This window comes from Dama dama, chromosome 3 (assembly GCF_033118175.1).
Source record: "Dama dama isolate Ldn47 chromosome 3, ASM3311817v1, whole genome shotgun sequence".
Lineage (NCBI taxonomy): Eukaryota > Metazoa > Chordata > Mammalia > Artiodactyla > Cervidae > Dama > Dama dama.
The window spans coordinates 59,449,538-59,469,661 of record NC_083683.1 but is presented as its reverse complement, the minus strand read 5'-3'; the positions used below and the strand labels follow the sequence as shown (position 1 = coordinate 59,469,661).

Below are 20,124 nucleotides of genomic sequence, written 5' to 3'. Positions count from 1 at the left end.
TTGAATGTACCTGTATGTTTGAGGCAGAATTATGCGTGATAGTCTCTGGAAGGAAATGGCAGACCACTCCCGTATTCTTGCCTGGAGAATTCCATGGAGAGAGAAGCCTAGCAGGCTACAGTCCATGGGGTCACAAAGAGTTAGACATAGCTGAGTGACTCTCACTCACTCACTCACTCATGCATTTGAGTGAAAAAAGAAACCCCAAATAGTCATCAACTGATGAACAAATGAATAAAAATAATATATCTAAATGGCAGAATAGTATACAGCCAGAAAAAAGGAAGTGAGTATTAATTGTGCTACACAATGAGGAATCTCGAAAATATAGGCAAGCCAGACGCAAAAGCCACAAGCTGTATGTACACATGATAAGTTGCTTCAGTCGCATCCGACTCTGTGTGACCCTATGGACTATAGCTTGTCAGGCTCCTCCTCCCTCTAGACAGGATTCTGCAGGCAAGAATACTGGAGTGGGTTGCCAGGCCCTCCTCCAGGGGATCTTTCCAACCCAGGGATCAAACAAACCCAAATCTCTTACGTCTCCTGCCTTGGCACGCAGGTTCTTCAACACTAGCATCTATATTTCCATTTATACAAAATATCCAGAATAGGGAAATCTGTTCAAAACAACAACAAAAACTAATTGTTTAGGATGGGGACGGGGGATTACCATTTGGGGTGATAAAATGTTCTGGAATTAGTGGTGATGATTCAATCATCTTGCACATATATTAAAAACTCTCACTTGTTATTTTTTCTCAGTTGTACATTTTGAAAATATTCCAATGAACACTGTGTGAATTTTATCTCAAGAAAAAATTTTTTGTTTAAAATTACAAAAATTTAAAAAATATTCTACAAGGTCTTATAGAATTTTCCCCATTCTTCTACAAGTAGAAGAAAATATTTTCCAAAGATTAATTTCTTCATTAAGCTAAAGACAAAGAATAATAAAAGGAAACTTTTCCAGTTAGGCAGCTCTGTTCTTTTTTTTAAAAAACACTATAACAGACTTTAGTTCAGTTCAGTTCAGTTCAGTCGCTCAGTCGTGTCTGATTCTTTATGACCCCATGGACCGCAGCATGCCAGGCCTTCCTGTCCATCACCAACTCCCAGAGTTTATTCAAACTTATGTCCATCGAGTCGGTGATGCCATCCAACCATCTCATCCTCTGTCGTCCCCTTCTCCTCCTGCCCTCAATCTTTCCCAGCATCAGGGTCTTTTCCAATGAGTCAGCTCTTCATATCAGGTGGCCAAAGTAGTGGAGTTTCAGCTTCATCATCAGTCCTTCCAATGAACACCCAGGACTGATCTCCTTTAGGATGGACTGGTTGGATCTCCTTGCAATCCAAGGGATTCTCAAGAGTCTTCTCCAACACCACAGTTCAAAAGCATCAATTCTTTGCCATTCAGCTTTCTTTATAGTCCAACTCTCACATCCATACATGACTACTGGAAAAACCATAGCCTTGACTAGACGGACCTTTGTTGACAAAGTAATATCTCTGCTTTTTAATATGCTGTCTAGTTGGTCATAACTTTCCTTCCAAGGAGTAAGTGTCTTTTAATTTCATGGCTGCAATCACAGACCTTTGTTATGGACATGCAAAGATCATTGAACACCCAACAAATCCAGAAAATGCTTTTTGTGTAGTATACACAGAACATAAACAAAACTTGACCAGATCAAAAGTCAAGTCTCAAAATATGTGAAAGGATTAACATCTTTAAAAAGATTAAAATTTGATCACTATTCACATATGCTACATCACTGACAATAATCTTGAAAGCAACACTAAATTCTTGTGTTTTCATATTTAAAAATTAAGAATTATTCTTGTACATAAATAATGAAATGGGTCAAAGAAGAAATAACAATGGTAATTAGAAAGTTTTGTACTTTAATGATAATGAGATTTTGACATTTCAGAATTTCATGTATAAAATGAAACCAAAACTCACTTTGAGGAAAATTTATAGCCTTAAAAATGTGTATTTTAGAATGAAGACTGAAAATTAACTAAATGTCCATCTCAGAAAGAAAGGATAAGTAAACAGAAAGAAAGTAGTAGCAAGGTAGAAAATAAAGAGAAGAGCAGAAAATAATGACTATGTTAAAACAAATATATAGCAGAGACCATCATCAAAGCCAGTTTGTTCTTTGAAAAATCTGTTAAAAATGACAAGGTCAAACAAGGAAAAGAGAATAAAATAGTCAGGAATGAGATAGGAGGATATCATTATAATTCCTTGCAGATACTGAAAAATATTATCAGCAACTTGAATAGATATCAAGTTTCTGAAGAAAATATTAGCAAGTTAACTCAATATATGGTGGTGTTAAAGAAGACTCCTGAAAGTCCCTTGGTCTGCAAGGGGATCCAACCAGTCCATCCTAATAATAAGCTGACTTATTGGAAAAGACCCTGATGCTGGGAATGATTGAGACAGGAGGAGAAGGGGATGACAGAGGATGAGATGGTTGGATGGCATCACCGACTCAATGGACATGGGTTTGGGTGGACTCCGGGAGTTGGTGATGGACAGGGAGGCCTGGCATGCTGTGGTTCATGGGGTCGCAAAGAGTCAGACACGACTGAGTGAATGAACTGAACTGAACTAACTCAATATATAAAAAAGTTACCATGTGAACAAATAGAGTTTCAGATATAGCACAATATTGGTTTAATATAACTTTCCACCCTAATTTTATAAAGGAGAAAAATTGTGTGATTATTTTGTTGTACAAGAAAGTATTGATTGGGATTAGCATTGGTCATGATAGTAACTCTTAGTGTACTAGGAAGAAAAGAAAAGAAAGTTTTCTTAGTCTGAAAAAGATATCCACGCAAAAGTCTACAATATAGCTTACATATGTGGCCTTCAAATCTATAATTAAAGCCTGTGTCCTGTCAGAGGCCATCTTGACCTCATTCAGACCTGTGCTGTGCCATTTGGCACTTAGTTGCTCATCTTCTCTATGATTTCATCAAAATTGATGGAATAAAAGAAAACTGAAGGGAATACTTTTTATCTTTAATACCATATAGGTTGCCTATAAAGACATTATGAGCAGGTTAAATATCATTATGATTTTTGGTTAGAATTGCCTGAGATTATACCTATATTGAGAGAAATGCAGAATTGGAAGGCAGGGTCAGTTCCAGAAGACAGGTCAAGGGCAAGATCTAGGACAAGCTGAGAGGATGTGTAGCTGTCATAGGTCCAAGGATGCTATGACCAGAGCCCAGGAAATGCAAGCCCACTGTGAGGCAGGGCTGTTGTCTCCTTGAGGACAGAGGCTAACTAAGGTAATACTCTAGGCAGCTCTCTAAAGAAGATCAAAGTGTAGTCTCATTTTTCTACCTTTATTTTATCAATAGGAGATTAAGGGATTATAGCTAGATGCTGAGTCAATGAGCAATGTGACTCAGACCATCTTTCTGCCTCAGTAATACTTCTCATATTTAAAGCCTCACCATTTTTAATTGTCTGATGCTCATGCCTAAATATTCCTCAAATCTCCTTTAACTAATTGGGGAAATTTAAAGAGTACTTATGAACATCAGGTGGCATGAATGTGAAACAATGAGGTAAGAATATTGCCAACCATTAGTAACATGGAAAGAAGATTCTGGTGTTAAGTCCTGTTGAATGGAATATTAAAGAACAGATATTTGAAATTTCTTGCAGAAGTCATTTCAGGTACCTGTTCCTTGGCATTACTCCACATGTCTCCAATTTGATTTTTTGTCTTTGCTCTTTAATATATATATCTTAAATTTTTATTTAATTATTTTGGGCTGTGCTGGGTCTTTGTTGCTGTTAGGGCTTGTCTCTAATTGTGGGAAGCAGGGGCTACTCTCCAGTTATTGTGCTCAGGCTCCTCACTGCCGCAGCTTCTCTTGTGGAGCACTGGCTCTGGGGTATATGGGCTTCAGGAGTTTCGGCTCCTGTGCTCTAGAGCACAGGCTCAATAGTTGTGGTACATGGGCTTAGTTGTGGCAAATGGAATCTTCCAGATCAGGGATCACACCCTATGTCTCCTCCTGCATTGGCAGGTGGATTCTTGACCACTGAGCCGCCAGGGAAGCCTTGTCTTTGCTTTTTAAGAAAATAGTTAGAGCTCATATTCTTAATATTGAAACCAAAGAAAATGAGATCAGACAGGTACTAGCTAGAGAACAATGAGTAAATATTTTTCTGGAGTTGGAAAGTTCTTTTAAAGCAGGATGGGAAACTCAGAAATCATAAAGTTTTGGATCTCAAATGAGTTTAGGAATCTCCTGGGATTTGCTTTAAAATGATCTGGGGAATGGGAGATGACAGAGGGAATAGGGCTCATAGATAAAGCAAGATAGACCATATGTTCAATTTTTGAAGCTAGGCAATGGGACATGGGAATTATTTTGTCTACTTTTGTATATGCTACAGATTTTCCATAATAAAAGGGGCTTTTTAAAATTTAAATTTTTTTTTAATTAATTTTTTTTTCTTGGAATATAGTTGCTTTCCAATGTTGTGTTAGTTTCTGTCGTACTTTAAAGTGAACTAGCTATATGTATACGTGTATCCCCGCATGGCCCTTCCTCACACCCCATCCCATCCATCTAGGCCACCACAGAGGACCAAGCTGAGTTCCCTGCGTTGTACAATAGAACCCCACTAGGTATCTGCTTCCCATATGGCAGTGTGCATACACCAGTCCTGATCTCCCAGTTCATCTCACTGCCATCCCACCAAGTCCATGGGTCCTTTCCCTATATCTATGTCTCTATTCCTGTCCTGCAAGCAGATTTATCTGCCATTTTCCTAGATTCCACGTCCATGTATGATATCTGTTTTTCTCTTTCTGACTTCACTCTGTATGTCACACTCTGGGCCCATCCACTTATTTACAAATGACTTACTTTTGTCCCTTTTTATGGCTGAGTAACATTTCATGGTAGATATGTACCACATCTTCTTTATCCATTCACCAGTCAGTGGACATTTAGGTAGCTTCCATGTCCTGGCTGTTGTAGATAGTGCTGCAGTGAACAGTGGGGTGCACATGTCTTTTAGAATTACAATTTTCTCAACACATGTGCCCAGTAATAGGATTGCTGGATCATATGGAAGTTCTATTTTTAGTTTTTAAAGGAACTTCCATACTGTTCTCCTTAGTGGCTGTATCAGTCTACATTCTCACCAACAGTGCAAAAGGGTTCCCTTTTCTCCACACTCTCTCCAGCACTGATTGTTTGTAGATTTTCTTTTTTTGGCGTGGGCCATTCTGACCATGTGAGGTGACACCTTCTTGTAGTTTTGATCTGCATTTTTCTAATAATTAGTGATGTTGAACATCTTTTCTTTTTTTATTTTATTTTATTTTATTTTTTATTAGTTGGAGGCTAATTACTTCACAGCATTTCAGTGGGTTTTGTCATACATTGATATGAATCAGCCATAGATTTACACGTATTCCCCATCCCGATCCCCCCTCCCACCTCCCTCTCCACCCGATTCCTCTGGGTCTTCCCAGTGCACCAGGCCCGAGCACTTGTCTCATGCATCCCACCTGGGCTGGTGATCTGTTTCACCATAGATAGTATACATGCTGTTCTTTTGAAACATCCCACCCTCACCTTCTCCCACAGAGTTCAAAAGTCTGTTCTGTATTTCTGTGTCTCTTTTTCTGTTTTGCATATAGGGTTATCGTTACCATCTTTCTAAATTCCATATATGTGTGTTAGTATGCTGTAATGTTCTTTATCTTTCTGGCTTACTTCACTCTGTATAAGGGGCTCCAGTTTCATCCATCTCATTAGGACTGGTTCAAATGAATTCTTTTTAATGGCTGAGTAATATTCCATGGTGTATATGTACCACAGCTTCCTTATCCATTCATCTGCTGATGGGCATCTAGGTTGCTTCCATGTCCTGGCTATTATAAACAGTGCTGCGATGAAGATTGGGGTGCACGTGTCTCCTTCAGATCTGGTTTCCTCAGTGTGTATGCCCAGAAGTGGGATTGCTGGGTCATATGGCAGTTCTATTTCCAGGTTTTTAAGAAATCTCCACACTGTTTTCCATAGCGGCTGTACTAGTTTGCATTCCCACCAACAGTGTAAGAGGGTTCCCTTTTCTCCACACCCTCTCCAGCATTATTGCTTGTAGACTTTTGGATAGCAGCCATCCTGACTGGCATGTAATGGTACCTCATTGTGGTTTTGATTTGCATTTCTCTAATAATGAGTGATGTTGAGCATCTTTTCATGTGTTTGCTAGCCATCTGTATGTCTTCTTTGGAGAAATGTCTGTTTAGTTCTTTGGCCCATTTTTTGATTGGGTCATTTATTTTTCTGGAATTGAGCTTCAGGAGTTGCTTGTATATTTTTGAGATTAATCCTTTGTCTGTTTCTTCATTTGCTATTATTTTCTCCCAATCTGAGGGCTGTCTTTTCACCTTACTTATAGTTTCCTTTGTAGTGCAAAAGCTTTTAAGTTTCATTAGGTCCTATTTGTTTAGTTTTGCTTTTATTTCCAATATTCTGGGAAGTGGGTCATAGAGGATCTTGCTGTGATTTATGTCGGAGAGTGTTTTGCCTATGTTCTCCTCTAGGAGTTTTATAGTTTCTGGTCTTACATTTAGATCTTTAATCCATTTTGAGTTTATTTTTGTGTATGGTGTTAGAAAGTGTTCTAGTTTCATTCTTTTACAAGTGGTTGACCAGTTTTCCCAGCACCACTTGTTGAAGAGGTTGTCTTTTTTCCATTGTATATCCTTGCCTCCTTTGTCAAAGATAAGGTGTCCATAGGTTCGTGGATTTATCTCTGGGCTTTCTATTCTGTTCCATTGATCTATATTTCTGTCTTTGTGCCAGTACCATACTGTCTTGATGACTGTGGCTTTGTAGTAGAGTCTGAAGTCAGGCAGGTTGATTCTTCCAGTTCCATTCTTCTTTCTCAAGATTACTTTGGCTATTCAAGGTTTTTTGTATTTCCATACAAATTGTGAAATTCTTTGGTCTAGTTCTGTGAAAAATACCGTTGGTAGCTTGATAGGGATTGCATTGAATCTATAGATTGCTTTGGGTAGAATAGCCATTTTGACAATATTGATTCTTCCAATCCATGAACACGGTATGTTTCTCCATCTGTTTGTGTCCTCTTTGATTTCTTTCATCAGTGTTTTATAGTTTTCTATGTATAGGTCTTTTGTTTCTTTAGGTAGATATACTCCTAAGTATTTTATTCTTTTTGTTGCAATGGTGAATGGTATTGTTTCCTTAATTTCTCTGTCTGTTTTTTCATTGTTAGTATATAGGAATGCAAGGGATTTCTGTGTGTTAATTTTATATCCTGCAACTTTACTATATTCATTGATTAGCTCTAGTAATTTTCTGGTAGAGTCTTTAGGGTTTTCTATGTAGAGGATCATGTCATCTGCAAACAGTGAGAGTTTCACTTCTTCTTTTCCTATCTGGATTCCTTTTACTTCTTTTTCTGCTCTGATTGCTGTGGCCAAAACTTCCAACACTATGTTGAATAGTAGTGGTGAGAGTGGGCACCCTTGTCTTGTTCCTGATTTCAGGGGAAATGCTTTCAATTTTTCACCATTGAGGGTGATGCTTGCTGTGGGTTTGTCATATATAGCTTTTATTATGTTGAGGTATGTTCCTTCTATTCCTGCTTTCTGGAGAGTTTTAATCATAAATGAGTGTTGAATTTTGTCAAAGGCTTTCTCTGCATCTATTGAGATAATCATATGGTTTTGAGCATCTTTTCATGTGTGTTTTTGTTGCAATGGTAAATGGCCTTGTTTCCTTAACTTCATTTTCTGATTTTTCATTGTTAGTGTACAGGAATGCAAAAAATTTCTGTGCATTCACTTTGTATCCTGCAGCTTTACCAAATTCAATGATTAGCTATGGTAGTTTTCTGGTGACAGCTTTAGAATTTTCTTCATATAATATCATGTCATCTGCAAACAGTGACCGTTTTACTACTTCTTTTCCAATTTGAATTCCTTCTACTTCTTTTTCTTCTCTGATTGCTGTGGCTAGGACTACCAAAACTATGTTGAATAATGGTGAGAGTAGACATCCTTGTCTTGTTCCTTATCTTAGAGGATATGCTTTCAGTTTTTCACCATTGAGAATGATGCTTGCTGTGGGTTTGTTGTTTATGTCCTTTATTATGTTAAGGTAGGGTCCCTCTGGGGCTTCCCTGGTGGCTCAGAGGTTAAAGCCTCTGCCTGGAATGCAGGAGACCCGGGTTCGATCCCTGAGTTTGGAAGATCCCCTGGAGAAGGAAATGGCAACCCACTCCAGTACTCTTGCCTGGAGAATTCCATGGAGGGAGGAGCCTGGTAGGCTACAGTCCATGAGGTTGCAAAAAGTCAGACACGACTTCACTTTCACTTTCACTTTTTCTTTTCAGGTTCCCTCTCTGCCTACTTTCTAGAGAGTTTTTATCATAAAGTTGTGTTGAATTTTGTCAACTGCTTTTCCTGTACCTATTGAGAAGATCTTACGGTTTTTATCCTCTAATTTGTTAGTATGGTATATCACATTGATTGATTTGTGTACATTGAAGAGTCCTTGTATCCCTGGGATCCCACAATCTTGGTATGATTCTTTTAATGTGTTGTTGGATTCTGTTTGCTAGTTATTTTGTTGAAGATTTTTGTGTCCATATTCCTCAGTGATATTGGTCTTTTAATTTTGATTTAATTTAAAATTTATTGGTCTTTCATTTTTTGGTGGTATCTTTGTCTGGTTTTGGTATCAGAGTAATGGTGGCCTCATAGAATGAGCTTGGCTCCTCTGCAATTTTTTGCAAAAGTTTGAGAAGGATGAGTGCTAGCTCTTCTCTGAATGCTTGTTAGAACTTGCCCATGAAGCCATCTGGTCCTGGACTTTTGTTACATAGCAAAAACACAGCATTGTAAAGGAATTAAAAGTCAATTAAAAAAAAAAAAAAAAACGCTAAGCAAAATCTTTAACAGATATTGCTTTCCCTCTTGGGTCAGCCTTTACTAATCTGTCCTCCCCTGGCTGGTCACATAGACTTGAGACCTGACCCTTGGAGCCTCAGAAGCTGCTGAACTGGAATCACGTGGGATGAGAAAGTAAGAAAGCTCTCAAAATGCCCAGCTTGGGGGAATATGCTAAATAATTGGAGAGATTGATTCAATCAACTGATATTTATTGGTCATGTATCACATTATAGGCACTGTTACAGGTGTTTGGAATATGGATGTAAACAGGAGTGAAAAATTTCTGCCCACCTTCCTGTAAGGACAGTGGCCAAACATGGTGTGTTAGAGATGTGACACAGTAGACAAGGTGTCCAGATACTGAAGAAGAGGTCACCCAATGAGGGGTGTCAGTGACTGAGTGAAAAGCATCTACTCTATAGTATGGCAGTGTTGAAAAGATTGATTACATATAGGCAAATTGATCAAATATTTGCATATGCTCAGATATGTTTAAGGATATTAAAGACAGTGGGAGCTCAGTTTATCGCTGTCATACTATGGAGTTAACCAACATAGAAAAGGAAAATAACTAAAATTAACCTTGTGGTGTGAGATTGGAATAGGAGGTATTATATGAATTCAGTTTAAATAGATAAAATTATGTAAATACATACATTCTCCAGCTCTATCCATAGATGGAACCTGGGAACAGTGATACTCCAGTGCCCAGTGCTTAGTTTTTTAAATACCATTGTCCTCTGTGAGAAATAAGGGCTTTTTGGTGAAATACCTGATTCCAGGCTGAAGGAAGAAAAGAACAAGGTGACTCTTAGAACATCCTGTGGCAGAAAACAAACAGGTGCCCAAAGAATGATGGGGGCAAGTCAAAATGACAAAGTTAGCTGGCAGAGACCCTCATGGCCAAATCAGGGACAATGTGAACATCAAAATAAATGATAGCAATGAATTGTGATTCATTGTACTTGGAGTAAAGTAGGAAACCAGGGGTCCATACTGATATAACCTGTACATGCCTGCATGTGCACCAGCATGTCTGACTCTTTGCAACCCCATGGACTGTAGCCCACCAGGCTCCTCTGTCCTTGGAATTATCCAGGCAAGAATATTGGAGCATATAGCCAGTCCCTTCTCCAGGGGATCTTCCTGACCCAGGGATCAAACCCATGTGTCTTGCATCTCCTACACTGGCAGACAAATTCTTTATCACTGAGTCACTGGGGAAGCCCATGCTGATATAACATAATAAGTAAATATAAAAATTGAAATCTTGTTGTGGAACAAAATTTCTCAATGTACCTCCCCCTCTCCCAAATACTTCACAGTGGAGGTGATTTGCAGACATCACCTTAATCAAATGGTCAATGTGAACGTCATCAGTAGTAGAACATTTCAGAACTGCACGTCACTTGAAAGGATGCACCGGGAAGAACACAGTATCAATCTGTGGTATCCCTGCCCAAGGTGCATGACCTAATCTACTCCAGAGAATATCAGAAAAACCTTAGGCCATTTTCCACAATGACAGGTTGAGGTCTTCAAAAGGGTTAAAGTCATAAAGTCAAGGAAGAGGTGAAGTGAACTAGATTGAAGGAAATTGAAAAACGTGACCACCAAATTATAACACTTGATTCTGAATTAGACCTTTTCATTAAGAAGGGTTTATGGGTCACTTGATGAAATTGCATAGGATCAGATGATCAGGTGGTCCTAATTTGCCAATGTTCACCTCCGGGTTTGGATGATGTTCTGAGGAGTTATACACGGAAGAATTCAGAGCCACGGGGCACTATGTTGGCAATGTATTCTCAAACTGTTCAGAAAACATAAAAGGCTGTACTATACTTACAAATTTGGTGGGAAACTGAGATTATTTCAGTCTTCAAAAAGGAAAGTGAAAGTTGCTCAGTCATTTCCAACTCTTTGTGACCCCATGGACTATACAGTTCATGGAATTCTCCAGGCCAGAATATTGGAGTGGGTAGCCTTTCCCTTCTCCAGGGGATCTTCCTAACCCAGGAATCCAACTGGGGTCTCCTGCCTTGCAGGCAGATTCTTTACCAACTGAGCTATCAGGGAAGCACTTCAAAAAGTAGGAGACACTCTATTTTGAAAGAGACAAATATATGAATAGATAAAACATGTCTATCAAATGGTTATAGGCTTCAGCTCTGGGATGCTCCAACATTTAAAAATTGATCAGCAGAGAAACAGTCAGCCAAGAAGGGCTGAGAAGAAACTATCAATGAGGCAGAATATAAAGCAGGAGAAGCTGAGGAAGAAAAGGTTTTCAGAAGTAGCAAGTGGTTCACTCTGTCAAATGCTGCTGAGAGATCAAGTCGGATGAACGGAAATCAGGTGATCACTGGAACTGGCCCCAAGGCATCCTGGGAGGAGTCATGTTGGAGCTGTTTTCAGCTGAGTGAGGACAGAAGTCAAATTAAGAAGAGATGACAAGAGAAGGGGAGGTGAAGACATGGAGTGGGTGAATATAGATATCTCATCCCAGAAGTGTTGTTATAAAAGGGAGTCGAAAATGTTGTAGTTGGTTGTAGGGGTTAATAGTCAGTCACCTGTTGCTCTGACTAAGCCATGAGAAAATCATCATGGGAAAAGAATAAAAGCAAAATATAGAAATACAGTATAACCCAAACAACAGTACATCAGATTGTTTAGTTGGGGTCATCATGCCCTGGTAAGCCAAGGAAAAACATAGTGTGGACTTTGGAACACCAGGTCAGCGCAAGTTCAGATCACTGCTTGTGTACATACCAAGATGTTTTCCCAAGGCATATGTGGGTCTATGACCTCCAGCTAGGTGATACCCCTTGTATAAGAAAATAACAAAGATAGTTTAAAATAATCGATAAAATGGGAGACATGACCAGGGACACAGGAGGCTGACTTCATCGTCATACAACAGATACTTTCTGCTTGCCAAGACACTAAATAAAAGCGATGTGGCTCTGAAGAACAGGGCTCTTAATCTAAGAGGTCTTGAGTCCCCCGGTCCAATCTTTAAGACTTTAACTCTGACTCTAGTCTCTTTTTCCCAAACTGTGCGTCGACCACTTTCGATCCCTACCTGCTGCACTGGCCACAGCAGTTAGAGGGTTGTGTAGAGCCTACGGAGAGTCTTTGTAAGATGAAACGTTACCAAGGCATCTCATGCAGTGATGGGGATGATCCAGCAAAGAGGGAGAAACTCGGATTACAGGAAACCCTCAGCCTAAACTGGAGTAGTGAGAGGGCTGTGATGAAGACTGCATTTGGAGAAACAGCCAGTTGAGGAGCAGAGGCCCTTCATCCCAGTGATAAAGGGGAAGGAAGGGGGGATGGGCCCAGGGAAAGATGTTAGTGCTGCTTTGCTGGCCAGGAGGGGAGGATTTTGTATGAGGTTCCTTCTGTTCTGTCGGTGTAATACCACCTGACAGATGACTTAAGACTGCAAGACAGACTGTAAGGTCATCTGCTGAGAGCACAGTATGGAAGGCCAGTGGTTGGTGTGTGTGCTGGGACTTTGAAAAGAGAGAAGTAAATAGTGACAGTCATTTTGGAGAGTGGGGACTCCAACACAGAAGGATTTCAGAGAAGTGACTATGATGACCAGGTAGACTTGAGGGCCCATTTGAGATCTGTATTTATGAATTTTAAGTGAGGGGAAATCCTTGGTAGTCCCATGGTTAGGACTCCGTGCTTTCACTGTTTAGAGTAAGAATTCAAGCCCTCTTGGGGGAACTAAGGTCCCAGAAACTGTGTGACACAGACAAAAAACATTAAAAATTTAAAACATTAAGTGAGATATCAGCATGCTTATGGATTTCTCTAGCAGTATCCACCTGTTTCAGTACAGGTGAGGATGTAGGAAATAATAAGTGTCAGATCATCATTTCCCAATACATACATATTTCTTCAGAGACATTAAATGGCTCTAAACAAATGAAGACAAAGTATGAATTGCAAAGCTTTTAATGAAAATGTTTTTCTTTTACAACATGCATATTTTCACATAGGTTTAATAGCAATTTATTCAATGCTTGCAAACTCATCTGCCTCTGAATTTAGTCATAATGCATGAATTTAAGCTAATAAAACTAAGGAAAATCAACAGCTCATCTAATCCTTCTTTATATTCCTTCAGGATCAGCAGGATGCATAAATGAGTTCTTTGCAAAGGCTAAAATAGGCTGATGTATAAATTGGGAGTTTATTTTTAAAAAGCTGTGTAAATGCAGCATTTCTACTAAAACATTTAAACCAAAGGTCACACTTAAGAAAACAAAATTCTTCATTGAGCTGTTTTCATTTTTAGCCATTTGATGTTCTGCTCTTTTTGAATGAACAGATGAGAGTTCACATGCCTACACAGGTGGAACTTTGCCTAAGATCAATTTGCTTAAAGATATTCTTTTGTTATATTTTGTTGAATATTGGGGAGTACTTATATCATTCAAGATTAAGTCTGGGTTATCCCTTTGCTTAAGAACTAAATTTACTGGGAGGGGGGATTGGGATGGGGAATACGTGTAAATCTATGGCTGATTCATATCAATGTATGACAAAACCCACTGAAATGTTGTGAAGTAATTAGCCTCCAACTAATAAAAAAAAAAAAAAAAAAGAACTAAATTTACTAGAGATACATTTGATAATGAAGATTTTAGACAAATATTCACCAGCATTAGTTCTGTTAGCAAGCTGAAAAAAGTTGTAGGCCTAATATCAAACAATAAACAAGTGAGGTAAACATCAAGCCTCTTAGAAGAAAGACCACATGCTCCTGCTTCTGTAAAAACATTATATGTTTGAAAGAGTGGTAGTATAGCCTTTTACTCAACTATTATTTCCTTAATATGAAAAAGAGACAAAATTAGCTGAAGACGAAAACTCCATTCCACAGTTACACTCTGCAACCCTTAACATAATTCGTGAGATCTCGGTTTTTACAGTTGTTTTTCCATGCCACCCTATGGAGAAAAATGAAACAAATGATAAGAAGTTTGAAACATATCTTCATTGTATTATACATATTTCAACTCCTTTGTGAGAACAAAATAGTTAATCAGTACATGAAATACAAGATACAGACAGATCCAAGTATTGCTTATTTATTAACTGGAGATATGTATACCAAGGACTTCACATCTCCCCAAGGCTTCACTAGAGCACAGAACACAAATGTTGAGTCTTGTGTAGTCCACAACATAACTGCAAAGCGTATTCCATATTTACTTCCTTTCAAAAATAATTTCAAGATATGACAAGGAATTGGTAGAGTGTGGAAAAACTTAAAAACTCTAGAAGTCCTTGAAATAAATTGAGGTTAAAGTAGATTGTTTCTATGTAATACACTGTTTAGCATAAATCTTAATTTTTTAGATTTTCAATTCCCTTGGTCTTAGAGAATATTCCCACACTTTTCTCATAACAGGAGGATAAAACCGCTCCCTACCCTCCCATACACACCTTTTTTTGGCCACACCACATGGCCTGTGGAATCTTAGTTCCCCAACCAGGTACCAGACCCCCCTCCTCCTGCATTGAAAGCATAGAATCTTAACCACTAGGGAAGACCCCAGACCTCTCCTTTAATGCTTAACCCATACCTTGCTCTGTGAAGGGAACTTACATAGTGTTGAAGGTCCATTATACTTGAAACACAAACAAACTCAGAAATTGTGGTTACCAATTGTGGGTATTGTGGGTGGGGTGAGGGGTGGGGAATTGGATGAAAGCAATGGAAAGTACTACAAACTTCCAATTATAAGATAAGTAAACACTGGAGATGTGATGTACAACATGATGAATATAATTAACACTGCTGTGTCTTACATATGAAAATAGAGAGTAAATCACAAGATTTTTCATCACAAAATTTTTTTCTTCTGTTTCTTTGATTTTTTTTTATTGTTATTTTTAAATGAAGGATAATTGCTTAACAGTATTGCATTGTGTTTCTTTAATTTTGTATCCATTGAGATCATGGATGTTCACTAAACGTACTGTGATAATCATTTCATGATGTATGTAAGTCATTATGCTGTACACCTTAAATTTATGAAGTACTGTGTGTCAGTTACATCTTAACAACACCGTATGGAAAACAAAAACAAAAAAATAACATACCATGCTGTAATGCCTTGCTGACTGACAATCTTCTTTGCACATGCTACAGCTTGAGTGATGTCATCTTTCAGCAAAGCTGAAAAAGAGATGGTGAGAAATGAGGACAATGTTCACAGAAATTTCACGTAAATTTTAGGTTCAGCCAGCTTTATTCTCTTAGGCTGAGGAAAGAACAACTAAAATTATTTTTTTAAGAGTCCCTGTTTCTGTGAATATTGGGAGAAAACTCTCTCTCTCTCCATTCTATCCCATTTGGCATGAAATAAAGCATTCCGTTTCTCATTTGCCAAAGCCATTGGAAGCTCTGAAACTATTAACTAATATGATAGAAGGTTCTCTTTGCCCTGGACACTTTGAAAACAAAACAAAAACAAACAAGTGAAAACCAGTCTAGCAGTTTTTTGCTCAGCAGTTCTACTAGTGAAAATTTATTCCAAAAATAGAAAAGTAATAAGTGATGTACCCAAGATGTATGCATTAATACAAGAGTTGGATTAATAAATTTTAGAATATTTAGTGAAATTCTATTCATCCATAAAAATTAATAAGATTGATATTTGTTGAGAAAAATGATATTGTGCAATGATAAGCAAATTGTAAAGTAGTAAATATAGTACAATTTCATTTTTGTTGAAGCATATTGCTTACATGTTTGCATGTGGGTACAAATGTGAATTATATAGCTTTACATTCATGTAAATACACATGAGTGATGTGTATTCTGAAAGAAGATGTGGATACCACAAGTTACCGTGGTCATAAGTCTCTGGGTAGTAGAACTTTTATTCAATGACCACAGATTATTGTATAATACAAAATAATTTTTAAACTAAACTAACTGTATATAAAAGATATGTCCAGAAGCTAATCTTCTTTATTAGGAATTTTAATATTAAAAATTAAACAATATCAAATTAGCAATATTTCTCCAATATTTTATGCAATAAATATTGCATGTGCACACATGCATGTGTGACTCTTTGTGACCCCATGGATTGTAGCCCTCCAGGCTCCTCTGTTCATGTTGATTCTCTAGTCAAGAATACTGGAGTGGGTTGCCATACCCTCCCTTGGAGGATTTTCCCAACCCGGAGATCGAACCTGTATCTCATGTCTCCTGTACTGTCAGGAGGGTCCTTTACTACTAGCCCCACCTGGGAAGCCCTAAATATTGCATATGTTATCTCAGTTTTAAAAGGAACTCAATAGAATATTTGTTTCACCCCAATTAAAAACAAATCCATATGTTAACTTTTTAGAATGACAGTGATTAAATAGGAAACGTATTTTTTAGATATGCAAACAAAAGAATTTAGGGATGAAATGTGATAATGTTTCTAATTCACTTTAAAATCACTCAGCAAAAAACCCCTACTGTATAATATATATGTAAAAGAAGTAAATATGACAAAATTTTTAAAAAAACCACACAACCAAAGTATCCCTAAACCTCTCCCAAACCAGGTAAATTAGTAGGAATGGCATTGTTCTTTACAAAGCATCAACATGTCCAGTTATGATGAAGTGATAGATCATTCCAACTCTTGTATGTTAGCAAACAGCAACCTTCTATGATACCAGCTTTTTAATTTCTTACTTAAGGAATTATGAGGTAGATGCTAAAGTAGTTTCTAGAAGTTAAGATGGAGTTTTTCTAGGTCCCTCATGAACTCTTCAAGACCTTTTCATTTGTATTGAATCTCTCTCCTTATAGGTACCACCAAACGGGGCCTGAGCCATCACTCAACATTATCTTGTCTTACCACTGCAGGATACGCCACAGCCATTAGCTGCTTTTGGGGTTTTGCCATCATTACACCACCATTTGCTGTTGATCTGAAATAGCCCATAATCAGTGCTTTTGCTTCTAGGATTGTAGTTTGTAACATGTGTGTTATAACGGCTTTCTCCATAGGTCAAACACATCCCTGAAAAAAAATGTATTTTTAGTAATAAATAGGAACATCATATGACTTATATTTCATAGCACAATTCTATTTTACTAATGACTTATTTTAGAAGCATAAAGATATATTTAGCTTGTAACTATTTTAACACTTGGTGTTAAGGGCCCTTAAGAGAATTCTTTTGTTAGCAAATCATTTGAAAATACTAATGAAGTAAGATAACATATTGCAAAAATGTTAAAATAGCTGTGTCTTCTATTACTATTACCCTTCCCCTGCTCCCATCCTTCAGGTAAGATTGAGCCTAGAATGGAAAAATCAACAGAGTGGTTAACTGGGTTTGGTCACTAGCAGCAGATGCATATGCTAATGTAAAAATACTTGTACTAGGAAAAATAAGGATTTACTAAGAGAATCTTATGCTACCTAAAGGTGAATTTGGATATCAAATTAGAATCCAGACAATAAGAATCATAGGATAGGAAAGACTATGTCATCCATCCATCCATCTAGCCATTTGCTCATTTATTAAAAAATAGTTATGGAGGGGAAATGTCTGAATTCACTCTGAAAAATACAATGTTGACATTGACAGGTATGGACTGAAATACAAAGGAACTTTTCCTTAGGGCACATATTGAATTCTGTGGAAGAAAATGAAAAATAATTAATGAACTAGAGTCAGAATAATAGAATGTTATTTCATGCTACATTTCAGGAATCCTTATGTAGATATTGATTGAGGAGAAATAGGTTCCTACAGTCCCTGTTTTAAGAGTTCAATGTAATTTTTTTAAAAACTTGGCTATTAAAAACCCAGCATCTTTGTAGGGGGATTAAAAATAACAAAAATACTACCTTACTCAGGCTTGCAGAACCCAAATTCCAAGCTGGAAATGGCTGAGGGCTGAAATATATCTTGTAGTCACCCTACAAGTGCCAGCTGGCAAATTTAGTGGCACCAGAGGAGTACAGCAAGATCTGGCATGCTTAGGATGGTATAGAATTTGACCCTCCCATGCCTCAATCCTTCCCTTGGTACATCTGATTCTGAGCTGATGTTTTTGAACTATTGTAAATGTACAAACCCTTCAAGGAAAAAAAAAAAGCCATTCACTCAAAGTCCCTTTCTTATTCTTCTTCCTCTATTAGTATCTGTTCCATAGCTGGCTAACTATTTGGAAGGATGAAGAATAGTTAACTTACAGTTTGCCAGGCTGATTCCCTTGTAGCCAGCCAATCCAAATTTCTTCAGAGTTCTGGCAAGCTCACATCTCTCAAATTTCTTGCCCTGGACAGCAACGGAAAGGAGGAGAAGCCCCAGAATAAGGAGAGCCTTCATGTTGACAGAAGCCAAATGTCCAAGCTGACCAGGCTGAGCTGGGCTTGGTATTTAACATCTTTTCACTTCCCCCTTCTCTGACCAGTTTGGGAGCTCCACCCTTGGAGACACGTGGAAAGCAGGCAATGTTTATTGCTTCACTTACACTAAGAGGCTTGTTCTGTATGTTTTCAGAAGGGTATTTTGATGTCCTAAGAGTTAATTGCAAGAAAATAATGAAATGATATTGCTTGAAGACATTGCTCAGAAAGAACTGGGATTAGCCCTATTGTCCAAAGAGGAATTTCCTCCTGTTTTATTATGAATTTGAGCCACTATAAAGAAGAAAAACCTGAATGAACATATTACACAATTGAAAATGTGCTCCCATCTTTGATTAACATTCATTTGCATTAAGTTTTTTATGCGCTTTCATTTTGTTGTCTTCATCTTTTTCACTAAAAATTATTTTATGTACATTTGCCACAAAGAATGTGACACACGGCCTGTTGTTCTGATAGGTATATAGCAAAACACCACATTGATCACAGATTCCTATGCTGACTCTTTTGGTTGTTTCTCAGTTCTTAATTTGTAAATCAATATTTTACTGTTATAAGTAAGCCTCATGTGAACATTCCTAAGTCCTTTCTGACAATGTCTTACTTCACTTTTTCATGTTAGAACATAAAGTCATTGTAAAGTGAGAAAACAGTATAGTAAAACCTACAAAAGAATAACAGAATTATGCCACCCCAAAATCTTCACCTTTGGCACAAGGATTATTTTGAGCTGAAGGCAGTTGAGAAGAAGCAGATTCAAGAAAAGTCTTCTTCCTCCCTCTATTTTCCTGAAAGTAAAACATAAATTTGTGCAGAAATTAATCACTTAAAACTCTAGACACCTATCAGCCCCAAGACAGCACCTGAGGAGTCTGCAAAACAGCCTTTACTGACTAGCTATTATCTTCCATTATTTTCTAATGTACTTATTGTCCCACAATTGGCCACTCTTGGAAGCCTAGTACTCTGTTCCTCTGTCTTGTTGCTCACTGAAAAATATATTGTTCTTTGGTTAAGATAATCTGTAAGTCCAAATTCTAGCTTCCTCCTTGAGTTAGTCATCCCTGCATTTCTTACAAGTATACATGAGATGTATATGTTAATATACTTGTCCGCTTTTCTTTTGTTAATCTGTCTTTGGTTACAGAACCCCAGCGAAAAACTGAAAAGGGTAAAAGGAAATAAATGTTTCCTCCTGTACAGTTTCTAGTGATGAGGATGGGACAGGAACACTCCACTGTCCCTGGAGACTGCAGTTGAGATACAGGATAACTGACAGCAGACCAGCAGAAGGTAAGAAATCTTACCATGTCAGTTTCCCAACTCTCTGTCTGTAGCGCATTGTCAAGAGAGAAGGATAAAGATTTCTCTTTGTCCCTTTCCAAATTCACAGCGGCAGGAGAAAAACATCGGTGAAAACAGATCTTGAATCATGACTCTTGTGAATTTTATTTTGGTAATCAACATCTATGGTTACTGATTCTTGGCCTCCCAGATACAGTCACATTTTCCTTCATCATAAGGATGAAAAACTATAAAATGAGACTCTCCATTTGTTTTGTTTTATGTATTGAGAGCTTGGCTTTGTAACCAGTGAGAATGTGCCCTCTGGTTTCTGCCCCTTGGAGGGTACAGGCTGTCTGTCACACTTGTATCAGCAGCTAGCCAGCTAGGAGCCTAAGAAATGAAGAGACAGACAGCATTCTCTGTCCAACCATGCT

At 37.9% G+C, this 20,124-nt stretch overlaps 1 protein-coding gene across 1 annotated transcript; it reads right to left on the bottom strand.

Moving 5' to 3' along the window:
- Positions 1-12,940: 12,940 nt before the first annotated feature.
- LOC133042510 (lysozyme C, intestinal isozyme-like) lies at positions 12,941-18,395 on the bottom strand. Its single transcript, XM_061123149.1, has 4 exons — positions 18,227-18,395; positions 16,877-17,041; positions 15,114-15,189; positions 12,941-13,954 (listed from the first exon to the last, which is right to left on the bottom strand). The coding sequence occupies exons 1-4, from the start codon at positions 18,360-18,362 to the stop codon at positions 13,888-13,890; spliced, it is 444 nt and encodes a 147-aa protein (XP_060979132.1). The 5' UTR covers positions 18,363-18,395; the 3' UTR covers positions 12,941-13,887.
- Between the last annotated feature and the right edge of the window lie 1,729 nt (positions 18,396-20,124).

Bases quoted from the DNA above. Each gene is read 5' to 3' on its own strand.
- LOC133042510 (XM_061123149.1), bottom strand. From the start codon at position 18,362: ATGAAGGCTCTCCTTATTCTGGGGCTTCTCCTCCTTTCCGTTGCTGTC. The intron at 17,042-18,226 runs GTAAGTTAACTA...ATTTTTTTTCAG, and splicing joins GGGAATCAGCCTGGCAAACT to GGATGTGTTTGACCTATGGA. The intron at 15,190-16,876 runs GTAAGACAAGAT...TCTCTTTTTCAG, and splicing joins CTGTGGCGTATCCTGCAGTG to CTTTGCTGAAAGATGACATC.